At 40.9% G+C, this 26,971-nt stretch overlaps 1 protein-coding gene across 1 annotated transcript in view; it reads right to left on the reverse strand.

Annotated features, from left to right (window-relative positions):
* TET2 (tet methylcytosine dioxygenase 2) overlaps window positions 1-26,971 on the reverse strand; it is a 94,824-nt gene that overhangs the window by 14,566 nt on the left and 53,287 nt on the right. The window contains exons 2-6 of the mRNA XM_045019778.1: window positions 14,252-17,639; window positions 12,245-12,335; window positions 3,230-3,323; window positions 1,805-2,013; window positions 332-482 (exon numbers count right to left, since the gene is read on the reverse strand). Of these exons, the coding sequence (XP_044875713.1) occupies window positions 332-482; window positions 1,805-2,013; window positions 3,230-3,323; window positions 12,245-12,335; window positions 14,252-17,594 (3,888 nt within the window). The 5' untranslated portion in view covers window positions 17,595-17,639. The remainder of the gene's footprint in view (window positions 1-331; window positions 483-1,804; window positions 2,014-3,229; window positions 3,324-12,244; window positions 12,336-14,251; window positions 17,640-26,971) is intronic.

The raw sequence follows: 26,971 nt of genomic DNA on the forward strand, positions 1-26,971 counted from the left end.
ACATCCTGTATTCTGCCATTGTGGAAACTGCATGTGCAAAGTTTGTCTGTGGGCCTGATATAGCCACAACTGTTCTGGGTGTGCCCTTTCACAAAACCTATATATATTGTTTCATGTCTCATAGTTTTGACCTGCTGTCAACATTTTGGCAGTCAATTAGGCTGGCTCAGTGGGAGGGGTAAATCCATTTTGACTGACACCTACTTACTTTCCCTATGTGGGTGGATTTCAAATTAGATTCTGTCCCTGTGTCTATTGTACCTCAACTCCACAAGAACAACAGAAACATTTTATACAATGAGGCAAACTTCACTTTAAAATTAACACCGACCTCTTTTGGATCATCCCCCAGCAGCTTAAACTTCCTTGGGACCTTGCTTCTGGCAAACTTGCACCCATTGTAGTACATGCTCCAGGAGCAACCAAAGGAAAAAGAAGCACCACAAGTCTCAGGGTCCAGCCCTTGACATGCACAAGTCCGTCTAAGGAATAAGAGAATCATTTATGTGGCTATCAACAGCATGTAGAGCCGTACATGGGTAAAAGTCTGCATGCTTGAAAATTCATGTAATTCATGTCAACTGTGTACATGTTCACGTATATGGGGGTAGAGTTCTTTTGTGTGGCATTTCTCCTTATTTGCCCACCATTAGTGCAGGATTTTTGCTGCTTTTTGGCTTTCTGTGCTTGAATAGCCTGGCCCAGGTTTTGGCCCCATAAGATAAAGCTTTGTCAAATAAGCGGCCTCTTGACTTCCTAGGAAAAACTAGTTAACTCACTGCTGTTTGCCAACTGGGATAGGACTAAGTTCCTGAAACAAAGCCATGCCCATGCTACCAAAGAGAGAGAACAGAATATTTGTAATAAAGTAAGCCTTGTTCTGAATGGAGTTTCTTTCTGTGTATAGCCATCAAAGGGAGAAAGAGGCAAAGGAGAACAAGCTGTACAATTTCTTAGCTGTAAAATAGTTGACTCAAACAAAGATGTTACAAATCATTAAATATTTTGACAGACTATCAAGGTTTTGTTAGCCACTAAGCTTTTTAAAGTGCTTCTCTGTTTAGATGAAGCCTTGAGAGAATTTGTGCTCACTTCTCTAATTTTTTTGTGGGTGAGGGGAGATTTAAAATGAACCGTCATTAAAAACTGTAGCCACACAACTTAATGTTATATAGAAATCACACAGCTAATTCTCCTTATGCACTCCCATGAGCCTAGATGGGAAAGCACATATATTGAATGTCTGTTTTATACTGAGATATTTTAATTGTGAGTGCAGAAAGAGGTCTTCATTGATGTTACTGAAGCTTAATTTGTCTCCCACACAAGGACAGTAGGGTTTCAAAATCTCAAAAGTAGCTTGCTCTCAAGAGAAGTTTCTTCAAGCCCTGAATATGTAACTTGAATTGGCTAATTTTAAAAGTGGTGTATGTACACATCTTGCAGCTTCTGAACTAAAATCCTTCTCCCTGCCAAGACTTTACCGGTGTTACATGGGGTGAAATCCAACACAGAATTTGCCCTACTGGATCTAGATAAACTTTTGTGAGTCAAATTCTGCTCTCTATCAGACAAGGGCAAGTACAATTACCACTGAAGCAATGAGCCCTGTTGTGTTCTCATTTACACCAGCCTAAATCAAGAGTAACTCCAGTGAGGTTAATAGTGACACCAGTATAAAACCAGCGAGGGAAAAATCAGATCCAAGACTTAAGTGGAACTTGTGTTTGTTTGAGAGAAGTCCTTTTGGCTGTAACTTGATTGCATACTCAAGGGGAAGGAGAATATGATTTGTTTCACTTACTCTTCATTCAGGGCACACCGTCGGTTTGTGAGTGTGCCATACTTCCTTAGAGTGTCGGTGAGTTCAGAATACAGCTTGTCTGCCAGACTCAGGGAAATCCCCTCCCATACCAGGATAAGGATCACTATCACTGCGGTTTCACAGGTATGGCCAGCTCGTTCCCGCACCAAGCAAAGCAGCTTTTCTTCGTCACTACTTCTACGAACTACCTGCAACACCATTCCCCCCACAAAAGGCATTTCTTAATGAAAAGCAAGAGAACATGAAACCTCAACAGTAATGGTAAAAAGTTACATTTGCCAATAAACATTTTCCCCCTTGATGCTTCTGACACACATATTCTTGCCTCCATTGAGTAGTATACTGATAAGGGCCAGGATCGTTCCCTTCTGTTTCCTGAAACAGAGGGAGTCTAGATGAGATAGATCCTGTCCGAAGAGCACAGAAGAGCTGGGGTAGGTGCAATGCCACCTTTGCAGAATATCTCCTTTATTCTCTGAGCCAAGAGGGTATTATGGCAGAACAGAGCACTGCTGTAGTAGAGGGGGCAGGAAAAGCTAGATACTCTCCATGGTATTTCGCTCTGCAGAGATGGCAGTAGATATCTGTACCCAAATAAATTGTCCCTAAAGCAACAGTGAATAATTTAGGCCTCTCTTCTGCAAGAGCCACACAGATTGGGAGAAGAGATTAGAAAAGCTTCACAGACGAGCCTGCCCTCATTTCTCTCCCCTGATTCCTGCTGTGCCCAGATGATAAATTGCAAACTTGAGGTCAGCTTCTGTGTTTTGTGACCTCATGTGCCCTTATTATTAATTATCATGTGTAAACATTATGGCAGCACGCACACGGTGGTAAGTAGGTGAAGTTCAAACAAAGTAGGAAGACAGTTCCTGCTTCTCAGTGCCCGTATTACTGTGGGTATTTCTACAAGAGGGTACAGTCTGGCATACAAAAAGACTATCATTAAAAAGGCATCAATTTGTCCTAATCTTGTTTCCTATCAACCGGCCCGAAGTACTCAGTAATGATCATGCCAGAGCAGAGAATGTTTACTAAAACAGTGTGCTGGCCTCTGTTGATCCGAGAGTGTATTTTCAAAACATTGTAGTAGTGCGGTTGCACCTTTTAATTATTTCTACGCTAAATGTAACAGTAAGAAGCGTGTCTAATATTCTGGCTCTTAAGAGAATGTATCTTCCTTTTCATAACTCTAGGCCAAATTTTGCTTTCACTCACACGCATGCAACTCAGCTGAAGGAACTGCAAAGGTGTGAGGGATGAAAATGGCTCAGAGTGGGCAAGTGGGCAGCCTGAGATATTGTTGGTACTTAGCTCTTTTAATTCTACTTCAACTAAAATAAATACATGAATGAATGATCAAACTGAACTAGATTATTAAGGACATGTAGATATCACTCTTACCCATTTAGCAATAGGACATCCCTGAGAACTTTTGCCTTCTTTTCCAGTATAGATGACTCTCTCAATCCTTATAGCTTTACCCTTCTGTCCAAATCTTAAACAAACAAGCAAATAAAAAAAAATACAATAAGCAGTTGAATTTGAATGTGGTCTGCACAAATACTTAAAATTTGAGCACATTTCTGCATCTTATCTTAAGAAATAAACCTCTTAGCTCTAAGCAAGAAGGGGTGAATCATAATGTTTCAGTCTTATTCATATCAGTACAATAATATGTTGCTATGGTGAAAGAGGCCATTTTGTAAAATGTATTTAGTTGGTCATAAAGGACTAAAATTGTCCATCTGTGCTAAATTTTTCAAAGCAGATAGCTCCTTTCTATAGTGAATTTGCTGTATTTGATCATTTGGAAACACACATTTGACAGGTATTTTAGCCCCCCCCCTTTTTTTTTTAACTGTAGGTAGTCATTTTTTCAGTTTATCATAGTCATGGAATAGTTGGGATGCAATAGTTACATTCACTCACTTTCTATACTGATTTCTGCTTTAGACACAGCATAAGTCAGCAAAAAGTCACAAATCGATTATTTTAAGACATACTCGTAGATTATCATCCATTCCTAGTCACTTGTTGCATTTAGTTATTAAGTATGGATAAGGATTATGCCTGCCTTCTATACCTAAGCAGGGCTAAAGGATACACTAAAATAATGCCTTTGATAATGTGTCTGTAAACCTTTGCAGATTTGGAGATCTGGTTTGATTCTCACTTATCTTGATGTAAATCAGGAGTAATTACACTTTTGGAGTAGAATCTGGTCCAAAGTTGTGAGTGTGTAAGAACCACAGGCAGTAGCATACAGCCCAAAGGGACATAGTCAGCCCTCCATGCGTCCCACCCCCCGCTCCCCAATGAACCAGCTGGCAGTTTGAAGCCTATGCTGTGCAGACAATCACTGCATCTATAAAAGAACTGTAAGATCTGTTGTCATTTCTGAACACACTCCTCCTTCCGTGTCCCCCAGAGGCATTTGCCTAAAGCCACTGCTGATGTTGTGGTGCCCTTCTGCACAACACAATAGTGTACCAAAGTTGAAACAGCCCACTTAGTTGCAAATTTGAACAGCTCTCAGTAAATGCAACATTCATTTAGCCACATTTCATAACTGGGCCAAATCCTGTTTTTGGGTGGAGTACTTGTGCAACTCTGTTGACATCAGTCGTGTTGTATGGACATAAATGAGGGTAGCATTTGGCCCAGATCACATTCTACTATATATGTAGTATTCTAACTAGTAATAGAAAGCATTACACATGTGTCGTGTGGCCAAGGTAACTCTGCTATTGGAATGTTCAGTTTTGCTTTTCTTATTTATGTGTTCAAATTAAATACAAATGTTTGTATTAAATGTTCTTCATCAGTAAAAGAAGGGGAAAAAGGAATAATTCCTAGATGTGGTGCTATGGAGTTGCAATTCCATACTACCCCAGGTAATTATATAGCTAAAATCCCAATCATGTTGGACTACAATTAGTATGTCGCCTTTTTCCTAGTTAAAGGCTAAGATGTTAATGTACAGCTGTTTTTAAAAAAAATTAAACATGTGCAAAACAGTTTTAATTCTTTATAAAACCATTTTTCCTATCAATTAGCAATCAGGTTGCACTGCAATATGTTTCTATAATATTATTCTCACAACAGTAAGTTATACAGTGAAGATAAGATATACTTTTTATCTCTTCTGACCTCTTTCCTTAAGTTGCAAAATAGGAGCTGATAGTTTTGAGTTATGTGAGCAGTGTAGAGGATGGATGAGGGAAAAGATAAACACACGTTTCCATGGATTTATGCAAGACGTTTGTTCTCACATAACTAGAAATTCCAGACATAGCTTGTTTTGTAGATCTAAAGGCTTAAAAATAAAGCCAAGTGTGTTGAAAGCCAGTTCAGTAATGTCAATGTTATAGTATGTTTAAACTCAGCAGTTGGATATATGTGTTTTAGAATATTTGTATAGTTATTTCAGTGTGTGTTTTAAAGGAAGGTTGACTTAGGGATGCAGTATTAGCTGTAAGAGCCAAATGGCTGAGGAACTACAAAGCTATCTTGAACCACACAGCTCCTACAATAGAAAAGACTCCCAGCCTGCTTCTGTTCACGTCATTTTTGAGCTTTTCTGGTGAAGCCAGCTGAGGGTTTGAGGGTTGTCAATCAAAATACTTCTAGATCTTCTCCTGATGCCAAAACAGCAGAAATTAAATGCAAAAAAGTGAATAGAATAAATTGTGAAATCAAGCCCTCAAAAGTCAAAATGTTTGAAAAATTAAAGTTTCTTCTATAACGCTGCCAAAGTCTCCTATGTAGGATTTTCTGTTTTACTGATTAAATGTAAATATTAAGGCCTAAATGGTAGAACTAAAGCCCTGAGCTGGGAATGCTGTGAAGTTACAAACGTACTGCATCCCAGGTGCAGCCTGTACCACCTTCTAAAGGTGCGTGCTCCCCTGCGCAGTGAGGAGTGTGGGATATGGTCCACTCATCCTATCAAGTGGCTCAACAGAATGAGTACTAACCACGGGGCAGACTGTCAGGGAACAGGACACAAACCTCAAATTGGTTGCGAGTTCCTTACTCAGATTTCACCAACCAATTATCGAGTGTGAACTCCTCAGGCACTATAACAGCCTTCACATGGAGTCAGAGACAGTCCCCTTGGGTACTCCAATCTGTCTTGCCACCCAGGTGAGCCTGCCTTTGTGATAGATGAACTCGTACACCAAAGGTCACAGCAATATTCAGGCAACCCCCAATCCTAAAACACTGGTCACTTACTCCAGATCAGTTACACTTTATATCTCACACCAAAGAAAATGCTTGTAGCCAATCCTATAATAAACTATCTAAAGTTTTATTAACAAGGAAAAGGAAACAAGAAAGTTGTTTACAAGGTTAAAGCAGGTAAAGGTATATTCACACAAATGAGTTCCAATCTTAAGGTTTAAAAAGTAATAGAAGTTTCTATAATAAACAAGCTCTAGACGTCCTTTAGGGCTAACCCAGATTAAGCACTGGAGATCTTTTTTCTTATGCCCAGTCATCCTTGTCTTCCAGAGTCCAAGCAGCATAAAGATACAGTTCCTTCTTGTTAGGGGGTTTTATTCTCTTCACTTGCGCTTTGAGTTGAAAACTCAGCTGATAGGAAGAATAAACTTGTATGTCTCTACTGGTCCTCTATCCAGGGTTGGGGTAGGAATCAGGTTGGGTGATGGTGTGTACATTTCTAAAATCCAAACAAAATCTTGTGATTTATTCCTTTTAGGTACCATCACAATAGGAGAGACCCAGGGACTTTTTGATTTAGTGATCATTCCTATGTCTACCATGCTCTACAATTCCTCCTGAATTTGTCTTTGCATTTCACTGTTAGCATAGGCTCTGCTAGGAGCAGGGCCGGGTGCTGTAGTTTCAATAGAGTGCCTTATTTTTTAAATTTAACCAGGAGGTTGGAAAATGAATGCCCCTGCCTGTGGTATTTCAAGAGAACCCATATCTCCTGCTTCTGGCTGGGTTCATACCCTCTCAAATCTCAGTGCTCTCCAGAGTAGTCTCTTCGTTACTTTCCTTGACCAAATCCATTAAAGGCGAAGAAAATGTTCCCTCAGAAGTATAACAAATCATATTCATTGCCATCTCTCTGTCATGGTGAGCCTTCAATCTATTGACATGTACTGTTTGCACAGCTTCCCTGCCATGGGGTTTCATTACATCATAAGTGACCTCATTCCCTCTCTCTTTTACCTCGAAAGGTCCCTCCCAGGAATCTTGTATCTTGTTTTTCCTCCCAGGAATCAATACCAAATCACCTATATCAAAAGACTTTCTTTAGCATGCCTGTCATACCAAGCTTTCTGAGACATCTGACTCCTTTCAAGGCTCTGATGCACTAAGTCCATCATAGCCATTAAATTGTCTTTAGAATGAGTGGCATACTCCCCTACAGGCTTTCCTAACTCCTCTGTACTACCCTCCCAGAGTCTTGAATTAAATCTAGAGGTCCCCTCACCTGTCTCTCGTCAAGGAGATCAAAGAGGGAAACCCATGTAGACTCTTGGGGTACACAAACAACAAACAAGGGAGCAAACATCTCAGTCATTCTCTCGCTGGGTACCACACATCCTCATCAGAGACTTCAATATCCTACGGAATCTTTCTACCAGCACATTAGTTTCTGGATGACTGTGTTGGCCTTTATATGCCTCACTCCACACAACTCTTGTAACTTTCTGAAAAGGACAGGCATGAAATTTGCAACACAATTTGACAAGATTTCCCTGGGAAAACCTACCCTGCTATAACTGGTCATTAGGGCAGTAGCCACAGCCGCTTGTACATTAGATCGAGCTCTCATTTCAGATACCTGGTGGCAGAATCCACCATAGCCAGTATACATTTCTTTCCATTCCTGGAAGGTCTGGGTAGGGGTCCCACAATGTCTACAAACACTTTGGCAAACACCTCTTTAATGATGGGCAATGGCTGCCAAGGTGCCTTGCAGAGTCCATTTAACCTCTTATGCTTCTGACATATGACACGACTCTTACAGTACTTTTTTTACCGTCTCACGCATGTGAGGCTAATAAAAATTCTGTTGGAGCCTATGACAGGTTCCCTTCACCCCTAAGTGTCCAACAAAGGGGCAATCAGGAACTACCTGCAGCCACGCTGTCCTGTACTTATCAAACACAAGCACCTGCTTGCAAACTTCACCACGGTGCCTCTTTTTCCTTATGGAAGCCTCCCTCTACAATAAACCTCCTTCTAGAAAAAAATCTACCCTTTCCTTCCCCAGTCAGGGTATTATTCTGGTCTGCACTCCTCTCCTGGTGCAGGGAAGGATCAGCCTCTTGAGCCTCAATAAATTCCTTTTGTGTTTCACTCAAGGTAAGAGCAGACTTTGGCAAAGCCATGGAATCTCTGGGGAGAGACTGTTACTCACAGCTTATAAAGGACTGGGGGCATTTCCTTCCCCCTTGCACCCTCCCAGCTGTCCGTAGATACACCAGGTGAAGTACAGCGATACTCTTTCTGGCTGCAAGTTACAACATTGACCTGTTTAGACATGGCTAAGGTATCACTACCTATTACAACATTAGTGGGAAGTAGATTCCTAATGCCTACAATAATATCTCCTTTAAAATCCTCAATCTTAAGGTAGACCTTGGCCAAAGGTACAGAAATATTCAGCCAAAGCTGAAACTCTTATCAGGAAGTCTGTCTTCCTCCCTTATCAAACTTTCCTTGACCAAAGTGAGGGCTCTGTGTCCCTCCAGCCTTTACAATCTATGCCATTTCCATTTAGCATTTTACATAAATTCTGAACTACCTTCCCAAGATTCAGTCCTAATATAGTTCAGAATTATTTTCTCCTGCTCTATTGCTGCCTCTGAAGCCAGGGTAGTGTCACTCACTGTGGCAAGTGGGGCTGTGGATTGTGAGGTCACCTTAAGTTTTAGGCAATATGATTTTATATGGTGGGGAGCCCCACAGTGATGGCAGACTACTTGATTTCCCTTTTGGTCCCTTGGTTCCCTTGTTGTTGTTTTTTTTAAATCAAAGTTTGGGTTACATTTATTTCCAATCTCCTCTTTCTTCTTAACCTGGGTGACATGAGGGTTTCCCTTCCCCTGGGATTTGCACTCGCCATGGGCCCTTAATGCAACATATTTATCAGCAATTTCTTCAGCCTCGAAAACTGTGGTTGACTATTTGTCACAGATGGCTGCCTTTCTCACATCTGTAACAACCCATAACAATTGCTTCTGAGCCATCAGATCAGTTTTCCATATTCACCTTCAGCATTCCTCATCATCACAAGTGGCTATTATCCTGGCACCTCCCAAGGCTACAACCTCCATTTCCCATTTTCTCATATAATTACACATTTTATGTACATATTCAAGATGACTGACATTGTCAAACATTCTGAGGCTTTTATACTTCAACTGATAGGTCTCGGGGTAATCTTAAATTTTTTCAATACTTTTTCTTTAAATTTTATATACACCATGGCATCACTCCCCTCCATATCATTTAAAAACTTGTCTGGCTTTCCCAGTTAATCTGGTTAAGAGGACAGACATCTGTTTCTTTGCTGGGATATAGTGCATCCCACATAGTCTCTCAAAGGTGGACAGGAACTCTTGTATACAGTCAAGTTTCTTTATAAGTTGGGTGGACTTTCTCCCACTCCCTTGCATGGTGGTGGTGGTGGGGTGTACTCACTGCATGGAGAAGCTTTTTTTGTTGCTCCAATATTTTGAGCTGCATTGCTTGAACTTCCATCAGATTAAAGTGGGCTCTCTCTCCTGCTGCCTTGGCCTCCCTGATTGGCAGTTCTGCTATCTGTCTCTTGTGCTTGAGTTCTTCCTGGGCTCTCCGGTCACTTGGGCCAGTTTCCCTGTAGTGGTCTCCTCTGTGGCATCTCGGGTAGAAGGGTCCTAGGGCTCCATCACCTCTTCTTCCCCTGGTGTCTGGTCAAAAATTATGAGCAAAGTTCTCAGCTCCTGAAGTGGGGCCTTCTTTTTATAGGACGGTCCACTCTCCAAATGTAACTGTTCAAGTTCTTTTTTCACAAGACCATCATATGACTGTGGTTAACTCGTTGTGTCTATTCTTTATCTTTTAGAACTCTCAGTATCAATTTAAAACTTTTAGTAGCGCTGGGGTTAAGATCTATAATCTTAATTGATCTGTGGTATGTGAATCCTGTCACAACTATGCCAGTATCAAGCTGTCCTGCAGTGGCTCAAGAACGTGAGTACTAATCACAGGGCAGACTGTTAGGGAACAGGGCACAAATCCCAAATTGGTTGTGAGTGCCTTACTCAGATTTCACCAACCAGTTATCAAGTGTGAACTCCTCAGGCACTATAACAGCCTTAACATGGAGTCAGAGACAGTCCCCTTGGGTACTCCGATCTGTCTTGCCACCCAGGTGAGCTGCCTTTGTGACAGATGGGCCCTTACACCAGAGATTACTCCGAGTTCCAAATGACCAGTCACTTACCCCGGGTCAATCGCAATTTAGATCTTATACCACAGACAATGCTTGTCTACAGTAAACTGTAAACAACTGTCTATAGTAACTGTCTATAGTAAACAATCAGTAAACTGCAAACTGTCTATAGTAAACAATCCTATAGTAAACTATCTAAAAACGTATTAAATAGGAAAGGAAACAAGAAAGTTATTTACAAGGTTATAGCACGTAAACATATATAGACACAAATGAGTTCCAATCTTAACTTTCAAAAAGTAATAGAAGCATCTATAATAAGCAAGCTCTAGATGTCTTTTAGGCTAACCTAGACTAAGCACTGGGGATCTTTTTTCTTATACCCAGTCATCCTTGTCCTCCAGAGTCCAAGTAGCATAAAGATATAGTGCCTTCTTGTTAGGGATTTTTATTCCCTCCCTCCTTGCCCTTTCAGCTGCAAACTCAGCTGATGGGAGGCACCTGGATGTCTCATCTTCATTGGCCGGGGGACAAAGTTTTTTGTCCTCTTTAATGTTCCACAATAGTTTGTCTGGTGTTGAGAGGCCTTCCTTGTTGGCCAGGATGTAACACCTTTCGTTGGAGATCAGCACTTTACATTAGTTTACGACTCCCTTATCTGGTGATATACACAATCACAGAGGCTTATAATATAACGTTCAAATATTACCTTACAGTATGGGACACAGATGTTATAATTAATGATGATTAATGCATGCAGGAACTTACAAACATTCAATACAGTCTAAACAGTAATCACATTTTTATAATTCTAATACCTATTTTAACAATACTAACGCACCGGTGAGCCAGACTGATGTCAGCTATGTATTTGTCAGTTTTCAAGTGAGGACTGGGACCCTGGCATGAACCAGCCAGCATCACACTCCCTTGTTAGAGTTGCTAATGCTGCTTACCATGCTAGCCAGAAGTACTTGGGCTAGTGCAAGATCTGCAGCTGGGGCCAGCCCTGCACAGGAATTGCAGGGGAAAGAAGCTCCTTATACTGTACCACTCCCCTGTGCACCTGCTAGCTTCAATCTGGCCCCAATCCTATAGTCCTTACTCAAGCAAACTTCAAATAGCCTGGGTATGGAGTAAGTAAAAAGAGAGCGAGAGCAGAGTGAGGACCTCAGGATTTGGCACATAGTGTCTATGCACATATGGGTTGTGCACTATGGCAGTTTTCAAGTGGCAGCAGAACCTTACTGTTGTATGCTGGAGTTCTCCACTTTAACATCTTATTAATGTTAGCAGTGTTTTACATTTATGTAATATATAAACGACCCACATCTCTATATAACTATTATATACATATCCAAAGCATTTGTTTTGCTGGTAATCTGGAGAATACTAGTAACATAGTATCCTGTGATATATAATTTATTCCATCAATCTGAATAATGCTCTCTTCATATAATGGAAGGGAAGATGTTTTGCTAAAGAATTGCTTATTGAGTGTCAGGACCAAATCTTACTTTGCTCCCATTATTATAACTGAACGCACTGCAGGAAGAAAGTGAGTAGGATTAAGCCATTTTAAGTCTTTTTGTATATAACATTTTGCTTGAAGTTTGCTTTTCAGTGCTCTCATCCCTCCATCTTCTTCCTATCTTGGCATGTGCATCCCCCACTGGGAATACCAGGTCTATGCCTGCTTTTGCAGCCATAGCCAACACTTGCTTGGCAGGCTTATGAATACTTGTCCCCGCTTGGGTTTGCTGGCATCTGTCTCAAAGTGGGCAGCCTGTGCCAGCCAGCAGACTATTAGCCCTGTCAAATATTGTGACTCTCTGGTGAATAGCACAGCACGTAAAGCTGGTAACACTGGAGTAGCTAAGCCTACAAATAATTACTCCATTTGCAATTGTTTACTTCTTTATGTGCAAAGACTGGAAAAATTCTGACATACACAAAAGGATAAATGTTAATCTGTCCTGTGCCTTTGCGCTAATTACCTTTCTTCCATGATTTCTCTAATAGCTGCCACGTTAGGACCGGCTCCTAGATGGGTATAGAAAGGACCTTCATCTTTTTCAATAATTTGCTCTGTTTAAAATAAAATAAAGGTTATTGCCTTAAAGCATAATTATTTAATATAAGAAGTTGCATTGCAAAGCTTACCCACAGCTGGCCAGGTAGGACCCTGTTATGAATTTTTGGGGGCCAAACTTTCACACATACATGTCTAAGGTAGGCCCACAAATTATGCCCAAGTGTATTTGCAAAACATGAATTTACACATGTATAATGGGTGACAGTGTGTGCAAGTAGATATTGCACGCCATTGTACCTTTTGCAAGCATAAATGCTTGTTTTATATTTGCAGTTACAATGAAATTAAAAATTAGCATTTCCCAGTAGTTACCGAACAGTGATTTCTCACCCCAGTATTTAGAAGGGAGGACTCTTGTGGTCGCTTTGGCAAACATCATTTCAGGGGGCTATCACGTATCTGTTTTTTGCATGTATGTGTAACTTATACACCTAAAGCTTGAAAATGTGGCCCCTAAAGTTAAACATAGCTTGAGTGGAGGGCGGACTCTTCTTGTTGAGTTCACAATTGCTGTATTAGCTGAAAAAGGGGTGGGGTAGACTGGGGCAAAGCTGAGATGAATGCTAGATGTTGAAGAAAAGCCTCTTTGTGCCGAATATATTGGAGAAATTATCTTAATATATCCATTATGTGAAAATGCAGGGTGATCTACTCTGTAAGTAACAGTGACAAGTTAAAACTACAAATGCAGAGTTTTGATTTCCCCATTCCATTTGTACAAGGTTTCTCAAAGTGTGGCAAGGAGAAACAAGAAACCAGCTTCCAGTTTTGTATTTCCCCTTGCAGTATGGCAATACAGTACTTTCTCCCTTCGCCCCCGTGTTAGTTTTCCTGAGATTCAACTCAAAACATTTTAGAAGGGGGAAAAGATCAACTTTGCATTTGTAGAGAACTATATTTTCAACTTTATACCCTGAGGCAGGCGTGTGTGTGTGTGTGTGTGTGTGTACACATATAAATCAGAGAGGTCACAATAAAGCTATTTGTCTTCACAATGAGGAACTGTACATTTTGTCTCAATCCAACTCAGCAGAGAATCATTTCTCCAGAAAAATGACTTCAAAATGTGCCCATAGTAAGAGGCAGCGTGGAGACTCATTTCTCCAAACAAAACAGTGCATGGCAGAATGAAAAGGAGGAACATGCCAGCTACTACACTTCTGCTCTTCCTACAGTGACAGTCCTGCTCTGTGCAGAGTGGGAGGAGATCCATGGTCTTGCCCCTTTGCAGCCTCTTGGAGGAGAGCAGAGATGGAGCAGTCCCTGTGCTTCCTAAAGCACAGTGACTGAAGTTCTGCTTGGCTCTGACACCGGTCGTTACCAGGGGAGTGGAAGGGAAGAAAGGAAGAAGGCACCTATGTACAGGGTCATGCAAAATCCAACTCTCTGTTTTCAGTCAGCCCTTACTCAGTCAAATGCTCAGTAATTTGACTGTGTATCTGAGTAAAAATGGAGTGAGGATCTCAGGTTTTGGCCCCAAGACATATTTCATACAAACAATATCTCCAACCTTGACTTAAATAATACTGCATCAAATTAAATTGTGAAGCTGATCTTTTTATCAGATGTGTTTGCATAATATATGCCTGTGTCTGAAGGAGACTGGATACAAAGAGATAAACAGATTGAAGAATCTACTTTATATTAGATTTGTATGCCATACATTAATGTACTAGCACACAAACCAGACAGATAACTGCTTTGTAACAAACATATGGTGGTGTTCTAATTTTAGTGTAAAAACTAGTGTTGCTGGAAACTCTCCCTTGCTAATTGCTGGCATTCTCAAAAATCAACTCAAAATAAAACCAAACAAAAACCCAAACCAAACAAAACCCCAACAACTTTGAAAGCCACCTTCCTAATTGTGAATTAACAATGTATTTTTAGTACATTTCTTGTCACTTACCAACACAACTGCATGATGGGAAATCATATTGGGTTTTGACAGGTGTGTCCAATAAATTTTTTACAGGAGTATCCAATAACTTGGAAGGTGACTCTAAAAAATTATTTAGAACAGATCCAGCTGTTCTTTTAGTTGGGGTTTTTTCAGCAGAAGGAATTGCTTGTTGATCTAAGGCTGATGTGTGGCTGTCAAATTCTGCAGCAATAGAATTTCTTGATAGGATAGTGATAGGGCCTGCTGTTTCAACCTTCACATGCTTAGGTGATTTGATAGTAAGAGCTTTGTGATCAAACAGTGATTTGACCTGAATCTGTTTCAGCTGCTGTTCCATTGTCTCAATGATACTCTTTTGTTGCATGTTCTCACAACTGAAGTGCTGATTCTCTTGTTTAATTGTTTTTTTCCATGTTTTGTTTTCCAGCTGTCCAGTTGATAGATGCATGCAGATATTAGACTTTGAGCCAGCCTCAACTTTTATAGGCTTGCGCATCACATTGGGATAAATTTCAGGTTTGAGTTGTTGGTGTATTTGCTGCTCTTGCTTTTGTAAGAGATGCCACCTGAGAGCAGCATGGTTTTGAAAATCCTTGTGGGGTTGAGCATGAAGGTGACACCCTCTCTGGTCTTGTAGGAGAGTTTGTTGGCTGTGTGGTAAGTACCTTTGCTGAATTGGTGTAGCTTGCTGGCTGGACATATCTTGTTTCAAATTCCCACCATATCCCTCTGGTTGTTGGAGTGGTCGCTGTATAACTGAAGCCTGTTGAGTTTGTTGCTCTTGTTCTTGAAAGCAATGATGCACCTCTTGCTTTGGGGTCATACTATTTGGATAAAATTGCATATGTTGCAAGTCCTGCATTTTGTTTACTCCAAAGAGTTCAGCATTTATGGTGTTTTCCTTCTTCTCAGAAACCAAGTGCATACGGCCAGGATGCTGCAGATTAGTATTTGTTTTCAGAATCTGATTGTAAATGGAAGTTTTACTGTTGCTACTTTGTTCCTGCTCTAGTCCAAGCTGAGGGTTATGAGGGAACTCAGTTGGTTTTATATACTTATTCTCGGTTTGAAAACATTCTTCTTGTTTAAGCTGACTGTAGGATGCCCCATCTATTTGCTGTTCGTTGTCACTTTGGGAATGGGAAAAGGTCTGAGACAGTTCTTTGCTTTTCCTTTGCAGGCCTTGCTGGTGGTGGTGGTGGTTTGGGGTTAACTGTGGACTGTGTGACAGTTGTTTTTGCAACATCTGTTGTAAAATGTTTGAATGTAAGAATTGTTCATTCTCTGTTGTCTGGGGATTTAAGTGCTGCTGTTTTAACACGCCCGCCAAAGGCTGCTCAGTTTGTTGTTCTTGTCTTGCTTGGAAATGAAGCTGCTGTTGCGTATGGTGTTTCTGCACATAGGACTTCACCAGAGAATTCATCTTTGTGAGCTGTGGCTGGGGAGAGTGCTTTTGGGACTGCAGCTGCTGGTCAGCTATAGGATGGACTTGCAGTTGTGCTGCCTCGCTTTTGTATAGTTGAGGCATTTGTTCCTGTTGTATTATTTTCTGGCTATGGGATTGTCCTGACGGCTCTTTTAATGCATCAGGATTCCCAGTATACTGGTTTGAATGCATCTGTTCCATTGGATTTGGCTGGAACTGGAGAATTGACCTCAATAAAGCCTCACTGGGCTTCTGGGGGGAGTCTCTATCGTGAAAATGAGTGGAAATCAATTCTATCCAACCTGGTTTTGGATAATGTTGAGGCTGTTTCGCTTGGTCTTTTCTTTTCTCAGGAGGGATCTCGTGTTCTTTTTGTCCCAGGGGCTGCTGATAGTGTTGCTGCAACTCTCCATTGTTCCCAACTATCTGCAGATCTTGGATGTGAGGTTCTGATGTTGGCTTTATTTCTTCTGTGCATTGCTGAATGGAGGTCGTCATGGCAGCTGGCAGATCACTTTCACTGCCACTCTGTTGTGACACTTCAGGCTTCTGTGGAAGCTTCTGTTGAGAGTTAGGTTGTTGCTGGGCAAGGCTAGGACTCTTGGACATCAGTTCTGCCTGCTGCCCTTCATTCTTCACTTCTATAGAAAGATTTTCAACATCTCTGTTGTCATAGGGTTGATGTCCTTCTGTAACAGCAATGGACAGAGTGCTGTTCATTTCTGGAGCTGGGGGAGGAGCAGAAGCAGGAGGAGGAGTGAAGGAATCCTTATTAAACATTGAATTGTGCACCATTTTTTTAAACAAAGCACCATTTTTTTCTGCTTGCTCTGAAACCCGCTCCAGGCTATTGTTGTGAGCGTGCAGATTACTGCTGGAACTTAGCGAGAGATCTTGGTTGGGTGCCCGCCCCATATTTCCATGAACACTACCGTTTCCTATAGGTAACTGTTGTGTATCATAGCCTGGGTTTTGTTGCTGTAGTTCTGATTTCTGAAGTGAATAGCTACCTGGTAATACAGGTGGTTTACTGGAGTCTTCCATATTGTAGACCTCAGTAGCCACTACAGCTGGCACTTGAGGCAGCTCAGAGTTTGAGGTCTGTGGGGAAATGATCTGCCCTGAGGTATGGGATGAATGTGTTGTCTCATAGGACAACTCATTAGTAGCCTGACTGTTAATGGCATTTATGTGAGATGTGTTTTTCTGCATTGCAATGGAAACATGGTCTGGATAATATTGAGACAGTGTTTTTTCCAGGAGTTCACCATGCATGTTTTCCATGGAAGAGGCAGAAACTGTAGCACCATTAGGCATTGGCACTGCCTTGTTTTTAAGTAGTAAGACAATGTTCTTGTTGTGGCAATTAATGTTTTCCCTCTCTTGCTCATTCTGAATCTGGAGATTTTCAGGATTTTCTGGACCATCACAGTTGTATCTTGAAGACTGTATAAAATCAGAAGCTGCATTTTCTTGCCCAGTAAAACTCTCAGATTCCTTCTCATTGCATGAATTGGAGACAGTTGGTTTTTCATTGTTTTCCCCTGGCTCATCTTTTTTGCCATTTACCTCTTCATCTTGTTTAATTTTCTTGTTCTGATGAAGGCCATATAGAGAAGGCTCACTAAAAGTGCGTTTTATCCCACCATTTTGCATATACTTGGAATACACTCTCTTTTCCTGTAGGAGGTCAGGGCTGGTACGGTTATTTGGGTTTCCCTTCACGTGAGGTATTCCATAGCTGTTCTTAAAAAGTAGCCACTTATGGTCACCATTTACTTCAGCATGGGTTCTCTCTGTTAGTGGACTTCCATTCTGCAGCTTCACTGACAAAGGCTCCACCTGGCAAACATGAGAAGGATGTGGTATTAAAAATGGGCTCAATCTATTGCCATCAACATGGTTGGTTCTATCCTGTTCCATCTGGCCTGCTCCGGGGCCATCCACAAGGCTGCCCTTTTAACGTATCTGAAAGAGAAAAAGAGAGGGAAACGGGCGTAAGTTTAGTTTTATTTGATACAGATCAAATCACTGACCAGACACAATATTTGAGCATCTGCCCTCCTGACCTATCTATGCACAGCATGCCACGATACAGTGGTCTCCCCCTGTTTAATCAAACCCAGTGTTTTTCTGAGGGTGTTTTCAATAGCATTGGACTTTGTTATTATAAAGTATCATTTATTCATGCTGCAGTATGATTTTATTTTTAATAAATTAAGGATGAAACTTGAACTGAAACAATATCAGATTGGGCATGAACATGTGAAGCTGATGGTGGTATGCAAGCAGATTGAAACTGAACTAGACGGACCTGCTTTTAAAATGCAGGAAAAATGCTTGGTTTGTTAACTTGAAACCACTGTACCTTATAGCAACATACTGTCTTAGTTCACATTTTAATTTGACATGCTTTCTAAAGTTCAGCACACGATTAGTTCAAGTGTGTTTTCAAACTCGATAAGAACATTTTCAGCACTGAGTAAGTTCCTAACAATGGATGCACAGGTGAGAAACTCAGATTAGTATAGAAAAGGGCATGCAAAAATAAACTGGGGATGAGAAAATGCTGTTCAAACAGAAATATACTTATCTTAACGCTAAATCTCTTGCATGATTAATAATCATTTTTAATGAAAATGTAAGTATTTACTGCTTGCATATTCTTCGCCTGTACTTTTCTGTAATGATTTTTCTTCCAAGTAAGGTGGAAAATCATGCAGAAACTGTAGTTCCCAGACTTAGAGCTAATCCTGTTGTTTGATTATAGTATGCCAAGCCTCTTTTGTCTGATCTGAAGGATTATTGCCACCAAGCTTGCTGGTTAGAGAGGCACTCCCGTCCCTTTACTCGTCAGCTGTTTGACAAGGTCATTTAAAGTTGGTTTTCCAAAGATCTCACCCTTAGCAAAATACAGGCATAAGAAAATAAAACAAAAACTGACTACTCTCCACTGGAATCCCTACACTCATTCATTATTGTTACAGTACTAACATTACCATGATGTATTTATTTAAGGGAAAAAAAATAAAATCATGGTATTCATCTGCAACAGACTGTTCTTGCTTGACCTTATGAATGCAGCTTGTGAGTCTGCCTTTAGAATTGTATTTTTGTTTTTGTTGCGCAGCAAAGCCTAAAATCTGTATGTCTTGGATTTGAGTTGGGTCATTTGGAAATTCTTCTCTTCAATAAATATCTTAATATTCAAAAAAATTTACCTTTTATTTGTATAAAAAGGTTTCACATTGGATAAAAGTGCTGCCAGGGTGTAGTGAACAAATTACACCCAACAACTGTCCAATTCTGATTAGGCAAATCAAGTGAAGGTTCAGAATGACAGAAAAAGTAGAGAAAGCGGTTGCATTCTCTCCATAATTTGTTCTTTGTTGGTTTTATCGTTCTCCACCAACAGCCCAAATGATAGAAGACAGACTGGCAGAGCACCTTGCAGATGTTGGAAGGATTTCAGATTGGGAAAGTTAGGAAAATGAAGCAAATAATAAATACATAATGTACTAAAGATACAAATGAATCTAAGGTAAAAATTTTGACTCAGGCAAATTTTTGCAATGAAGACATTACTTCTAGTTTGCATAGAAAGGGAATATGAAGGGCTCTCTATTATTAATTCATACTTGCTTGGACTGCTAAGCAAGCTTGAGCCTCACAAGTGGCTGATATTACCACTCCACAGAGAGGACTATTACATTTGAAAATTTCTCCTATCACAGTAGATTTGCCTCCAAGAGCACAGAACAGGATTATTTATCCTTCTCTAATTTTTTTACAATATCAAATTACACCTAATTTATACAATGTGCACTGAATTCCAGGGTATTATTGCCTTACTAAGCTCAAGTGAGTAATAGAATTCAGAAATGCTCTTTAAATAAGAATTGCTCTTGGGGCCATGTAAAATTACTACAAGCAGAATTGATAGCATTATATAAGATTACTGGGATTCCCTTTCTGTTCAGAGTGCTGACTTCAAAATAGGGACAATCGAAGCATCACAGGTGCATGCTAGTCAAAACTGGACAGCCGGACATACGATTAGCACACCCCCTCATTTGTTCTTAAATGTGCTTTTAACCCTTTTTTCCGTGTGCTCGGATTATTCTTTATACAACAAAAATATGCTACGGTCATGTTACTTCCCAAACCCCACCTCTAACAAAGTGAGTTTAAAAAAGTAATTTGAAAAACAGAAACTAGAGATGGAGAAGATCAGTTCTAGTCTGCCCCCCTAATAAAGCAGGATTCTTCTTTGTACAATATATATTCCAGCATCTTGGCCTGGCTAGCTTTAAGAGTCCCAGGTGATAAGGCATTTTTAACTTTCCTGGGGAGACTATTCTAAAGCATAATAGACATCGCTGTTATACTGGCACATCACGGAAACTTTCTAAGTTCCCTTCATTCCATATAGTTCTTTGAAGCAAAAATGCAAAGTAAAGGATGCTGCAGAATTACATTCCCTCCCAAGGGGGGTTCAAGAAAGAGACATTAACCATAACCTGAAATTCCTTCCCTTCCATTCCCTACCTGCTCTCTTTTGATACCTTAGCTTGCAGCTGAACAACAACTCCCAGAGGTGAAAGATGAGTGTTTAAGCTCCTAAATGACACAGTATTCTGAGCAAAGTACAAAGGAACAGTAATTGACACTGTCCTATCAGATTATTTTTTATTTCTATCAAAACAAGGTATTAGTCTGTGTGACTGAGCCAGGGGAATCCTCTCCATGGTCCTCAAAGCATACCAGTATTTTAACACTGGTGGTTGAATTCGACTTTATCACAGAGGGTAAAGTTTAACTCTTGTTAAAAGTTTTCAAAAGCTCCTTTTGCTTTTGTTGATGGATAAAAGAGCCTTACTACTTGAGAAGTGTGTGGCCTGTATCTAAGCTCAGCATGCAAACCTCCGTGCAAAGTGTGCCTGCTCCTCTGGAGGGAAACTCATGATCCTTGAAAGCCACGTATTTCCTTCCTTACTATATGACAAAAAATACATGCACTCTTCACAGGCTTCTCAAAAGCCTTACGCTACAAATCAACCAATCCCTTGGATTCTGATTGGCTACAGCATAAAAGGAGGTGGTGGAAGGCATTCCAAAGCAGGATTAAACCATTTGACTCTTCAAAGCCTAGTATGAACTCACTGGTTTAAAAAGCCTTTAAAAAGCTTCCTTTCTTCAGAATAACTGTAGGATTGGGGTTACTTTGCCTTACTCTTGATTCCCCATGTCTAAACTCAGTTATTCACAATCCTCCTGAGTCTCGTCTTATTACAAACCATAAAAGGTGCTCAGACAAATCACAGTAATTTTTTGTAATGCAATTTAAAGTTCGGAAATACCAAGCAATGGCATACCTCTGGTATTTATTTCAGCTAGTACACCAAGCATGTGCTTTAGATGCTACTGTTGAATAGAATTGTTTGTAGTGGGGTGAACTACTTTTCTTTTAAGGAAAACTCACCTTTACTAAGGATAGTAGTTTTATTTTTTCGCCTCCAGTAACAGTTGTTTGAGCCAATACGCTTAGCAGTTCTACATATTTTTTTCCCAGACACAATTTATTAAACATTCAAGTCACATCAGCAGCATCTGTGAAACAATTACTGCATCCAGGACTGACTCTGCAGTCTAATCCATCATAATTATGACTGGCCTCTTTGAAGATGCCATGATGCATGACTTAAAAATAGCACATTACTGTGGAAATGGATCAGCATCTCACATTCCACCAAGTTGTAATTCTGCCCACCACTGTTTGACTTCTTGAAGTACCCAGGGACATACATGTATTTCTTGCCACATACGGGGCACAAATGAGAGATAAAGAGTTAGAAGTATATTATTGTTGGCTTGTTTTTGTTTTTTAAAAGATGTGTAAGTGCCTCTTCGGAGTGCTCCTGCAATCTTTTTGAGCATAGAATACACAACAGTCCCTCATGTACAATCAGCTGACAGGAAAAACTTTTTTTTCCCCAAAAGTAACCTTAGTTATCTTGATTTACTCTCTTTTGATAACTTCTCTATTTTGCGCCAATTCCTGAGGTTCGTATTTTATTAACTATTTGTATTGTGCCAGTAAGCCTCACTTCAGTCCCTGGAAAAATCATGGAGCAGGTCCTCAAGGAATCAATTCTGAAGCACTGAGAGGAGAGGAAAGTGATCAGGAACAGTCAGCATGGATTCATCAAGGGCAAGTCATGCCTGACTAACCTAACTGCCTTCTATGATGAGATAACTGGGACTGTGGATGAGGGGAAAGCAGTGGATATGTTATTCCTTGACTTTAGCAAAGCTTTTGATACGGTCTCCCACGGTATTCTTGCTAGCAAGTTAAAGAACTATGGGCTGGATGAATGGACTATAAGGTGGATAGAAAGCTGGCTAGATCGTCGGGCTCAACAGGTAGTGATCAATGGCTCCATGTCTAGCTGGCAGCTGGTTTCAAGTGGAGTGCCCCAAGGGTCGGTCCTGGGGCTGGTTTTGTTCAAAATCTTCATTAATGATCTGAAGGATGGCGTGGACTGCACTCTCAGCAAGTTTGCAGATGACACTAAACTGGGAGGAGTGGTAGATACACTGGAGGGCAGGGATAGGATACAGAGGGAGCTAGACAAATTAGAGGATTGAGCCAAAAGAAACCTGATGAGGTTCGACAAGGACAAGTGCAGAGTCCTGCACTTAGGACGGAAGAATCCCATTCACTTTTACAGACTAAGGACCGAATGGCTAGGAAGCAGTTCTGCAGAAAAGGACCTAGGGGTTACAGTGGACGAGAAGCTGGATATGAGTCAACAGTGTGCCCTTGTTGCCAAGAAGGCTAACAGCATTTTGGGCTGTATAAGTAGGGGCACTGCCAGCAGATCGAGGGATGTGACCATTCTCCTCTATTCGACAATGATGAGGCCTCATCTAGAGTACTGTGTCCAGTTTTGGGCCCCACATTACAAGAAGGATGTGGAAAAATTGGAGAGAGTCCAGCAGAGGGCAACAAAAATGATTAGGGGGCTGGAGCACATGACTTACGAGGAGAGGCTGAGGGAACTGGGATTGTTTAGTCTGCAGAAGAGAAGAATGAGGGGAGATTTGATAGCTACTTTCAACTACCTGAAAGAGGGTTCCAAAGAGGATGGATCTAGACTGTTCTCAGTGGTACCTGATGACAGAACAAGGAGTAATGGTCTCAAGTTGCAGTGGGGAAGGTTTAGGTTGGATATTAGGAAAAACTTTTTCACTAGGAGGGTGGTGAAGCACTGGAATGGGTTACCTAGGGAGGTGGTGGAATCTCCTTCCTTAGAGGTTTTTAAGGTCAGGCTTGACAAAGCCCTGGCTGGGATGATTTAGTTGGGAATTAGTCCTGCTTTGAGCAGGGGGTTGGACTAGATGACCTCCTGAGGTCCCTTCCAACCCTGATATTCTATGATTCTATGATGTGCTAGCTAGGGACTTTGTGAATGCAAACAAGTTTGCTTGAGTAAACATCCATGATCAGATTCTAACCAGCCCCTGTACATACATCTAGTGCAGGAGGAGTAGGAAGAAAATTGGGGTGAGTTCCCCTCTCCTTTGGCACTTCCACAAGGGCTGGCCAGAATCCAATTAGGAAGAGCAGTAACTGTTCTCTGTTGATGTCCATGAACACTTGCTGGCTGACAGAATTAAGATGGGTGGTACTATAGTCCATCCATATCAACTAGAAACAGAGCAGAGAACACACTTCATCTTCTCCAAGGTCAGGGGCGGCTCTAGGATTTGCGCCGCCCCAAGCAGGGCAGCACGCCATGGGGGATGCTCTGGCGGTCGCCGGTCCCGCGGCTCTGGTGGACCTCCCGCAGATGTGCCTGCGGGAGGTCCACCGGAGCCACGGGACCGGCGGACCGTCCGCAGGCATGCCTGCGGGAGGTTCCACCAGAGGTGCCTGCCGCCCTCCCGTGGGACGCCGCCCCAAGCACGCGCTTGGCGCGCTGGGGTCTGGAGCCGGCTCTGTCCAAGGTGTCTTGCTGATAGCCCAGCCATTCACAGTATATTTATGCAGCCAGACCTCCTTGGGCTGTGATCTCAAACATAAATGGGGTTGGACTTGGTCAGTAGCTGGATGGGAGAACACAAAGTAAAAGTCAAGGAACTACAAATGATAGCAATGGTGTGACAGTCCCTTCTATGTCAATACTAAACTACTGCCCTGCCCCAGCATGATGCTTGGGTCACTGTACTGCTATACACATTTGGATGAACCAGAGGTCTAAATCATTTGCAGTCATTAAATTCCCATGGCAGTTTCTGCAAGAGTTTCTGTTTATCTAGGTGCCCTGGCCAAATTCCAGTTTGGGTAATTAAATTCTGCCTACTTTAATTCCCCTTCTAATATCAATTGAATACAATAGTAGGCTCACTTCCTGATAACTTGTTTAGTGTTACTTTGCACAATTAAACAGTAGCTTATCCTATCCCAGAAGTGGCTGAATTTCAGTGGTGGGCAACCTCATGCCTCTAGTTTGTAAAGCACTTCGAGAGTCTTCTGGTTGAAAGAAGCTACAGAAGTAACAATTTCTGAATTTCAGCAAAGAAAGGGAAAAAGCTCAAAACAGCCCTTCTCTGTAACATCATAAACCATTACAAACCATGGGCTAAATCCTGCAGGCTTTACTTGGGCGAAAAGCTCTTGAAGCCAATGAGAGTTTTTTCCTGAATTGCATCTGGTAGATAAGCTAATGCAATTTTCAGAGTCTTGATGCAAGATTATCCCTGAAGCAGCCAAGCAGTCCAGCAGCCACAGTTTGAACTTCTGTGTGGTCCTTGAGTAGTCCTATGTACATCATAATGGATTATTGTAATCTATAAGCAACGATGGCATGGATAAAATCTATAGCTGAAGAAATGACCACAGTTGCCTTAACAGATGAAAAAGGGGTGCTTTTGACCACCAGCACCCGCTGAGAATCCAAACGCAGTCAGATCCAAACTCACCAAGCAATGAAGCTCTTTGACAACTTCCCCCCAAAAAATATGGGCAGGCACCAGTCCTTCCACCCCCTCAAGAAGTCACCAACACACCCCAACCTACTAGCATCACCCTTGACTTCTCTCGATGGAGCAACATTTTCATTTAAGTTCCCATCTCAGTCAAGCACTTGGAAAAACAGATACATCACATCATCTAGACTAGTTATAAGCCTCATGTCATCCATATATTGATGGTATCGCAGTGCAAATCATCTTATCTCCTCATGTGCACAAAAAAGAAACTGTGTGATAGAAAAGAAGCCTGCAGAACCCCTGAGATTTTCATTGAGTCCAATTGGCTTTGGAACCCAAAATAATTAAAAATACCAATATTTATCTCTCTCATTGATGCAACAAAATGAATATACATACACAAACACGTGGTTCAGCATATTCTATCCATGGATTTCTGGGCCCCAAATCCCTTACGGACTATCAAAATTCATCTAATTGCCTTGTTTTAGATTTTGTATTTGCATCACTTATTTAGCAGAAAGTTCTATAGTAACTATGCATCTGAGGAATCACTAAGGAATAACGTATCCCTTCCCAAGTCAATTGTAATTGATGCTTGCTAAATTGTTTCCAGATCCACCCTTTTCAAACAGTAAAATACAAACAGTTTAGGAAAACACACCCTCTCGTGGAGCTCTGCCACCAGAAACGCAGAGGACATGTGGAACTGAGGAACAGCATTTTTTTGGAGGACAGCAAAACACCTTAGGAGTAAATATTTGGTATGGATATTGTTATCCATTCAATTACATGACTTTTTCAGCTTCTGGAGACTATAATATGGATTGGAAAAGAGAATTTGGTCCCAAGTCTTAATCTTATTTTTGGACTAGCCAATACACTAGTTTAAGAAGATCTCAGGCATCAACTAATCTCAAAGAAAACAGCATAAATCCCAACTTGTGCACTAATTATAAGTCAAAAGAAGCAATTTTCAAGTTACATCAATATTTAACAAGAAGCCACTGTGTTATTCTCTCAGGACTGTAGGAATATGGATGGAAACCTTGTTTTCGGAGGTTAACATTCTGGCAATAATTTTTTTTTCTTCCAGGAGCTGGAGCCTAATTTTATTTTTATTTTTCTGGAAGGCCATTAACTAAGACATTGTACTAATCCAAGTTTGGAGTTAAAGCCACGGACACCAGAATGCTCCTACAGCATTCTGACAATTTTTTTAGTTCTCCCTTGCACTCAGTTTACTCCAGTACACACAACTTGTTTTATTTTCATTGCCTTTTAAACCTTTGCAACAGTTTAGCAAAAAACTGACACTGAGAAGCCAAACTGAAACATTTGGTTAGAATGGTTTTAGGAAAAAAGTTGGAAGGAGACAGGTGGCTGGTCTTTTTATGGAAACTGCCTTAGTGGTGAACCAGGAAAAAGAGTAGTCTTTATGGACAGGAAGTCTATTTAAAGGTATTGTCTTAAAGTTAAGCTTCAATCAAGCCACCGATTTCTAGAACAGCATAAAAATTCAGCACTACTGTGTCGACAAAGGTTATGGATTAGAATCCCAGAATGAGCTGACATTTCGGCCTTCCTTCAGTTTCCTATGATTCAAAACACATTCTTTCCCATGTTAAAATGCACTCTTTATGGCAAGATGCAGCATGAAGAGATAGAGAACTAACTAAAAGAGGAGAAAAATAGCAGACTGTGTTTTAACTCTAACTAAGGCTTTTAGGCTCCAACGGTAGATCCTCGTAACGGTGATATTAATACAGTTCTATAGGGAACTTCAGTACTCCTCTCTGGCAATCCTTTTAAAATACTTTCAAAGCTTTGAAAACAGTCAGCCTTTCTTCATTCTGAGAGGCTGCCATTCGCTGCCAACTCAATTCAGCTCATAATCTTCGAAGGCCTCCAATAGCCCACATGGATTTAAGAGAATTTTAAATGGCTGAAGTACTAGTGAAGGACTTAAGACATTTTGGGATATTTAAAAAAGTATATATCAAATTTTAAATTAAAACAAAGCACAGCTACACAAACGTTTGTCAGTTTTCTACAAAGTTTGCTTCATATTCTGCCCAGGAGTCACAAAATGCTATTTCACTAATTGATTATTCTCTGGGACGTGGACATCCTTCTGGTGCACAAAGAAGCAGTGTGAATTACAAAGCTCACCATTTTTAAGCAGTAGTGCTATTTGTTTCAGGACACTGAGATCAATTTATCTAATCTATCTAATCTTATCTATCTATCTATCTTTGGCAGAGACTTGAGTGTTGTGCTGGGTCTGAATTAAACTCTTATGATTC

The sequence above is a fragment of the Mauremys mutica genome, chromosome 5, assembly GCF_020497125.1.
Source record: "Mauremys mutica isolate MM-2020 ecotype Southern chromosome 5, ASM2049712v1, whole genome shotgun sequence".
NCBI classification, from domain to species: Eukaryota; Metazoa; Chordata; order Testudines; family Geoemydidae; genus Mauremys; species Mauremys mutica.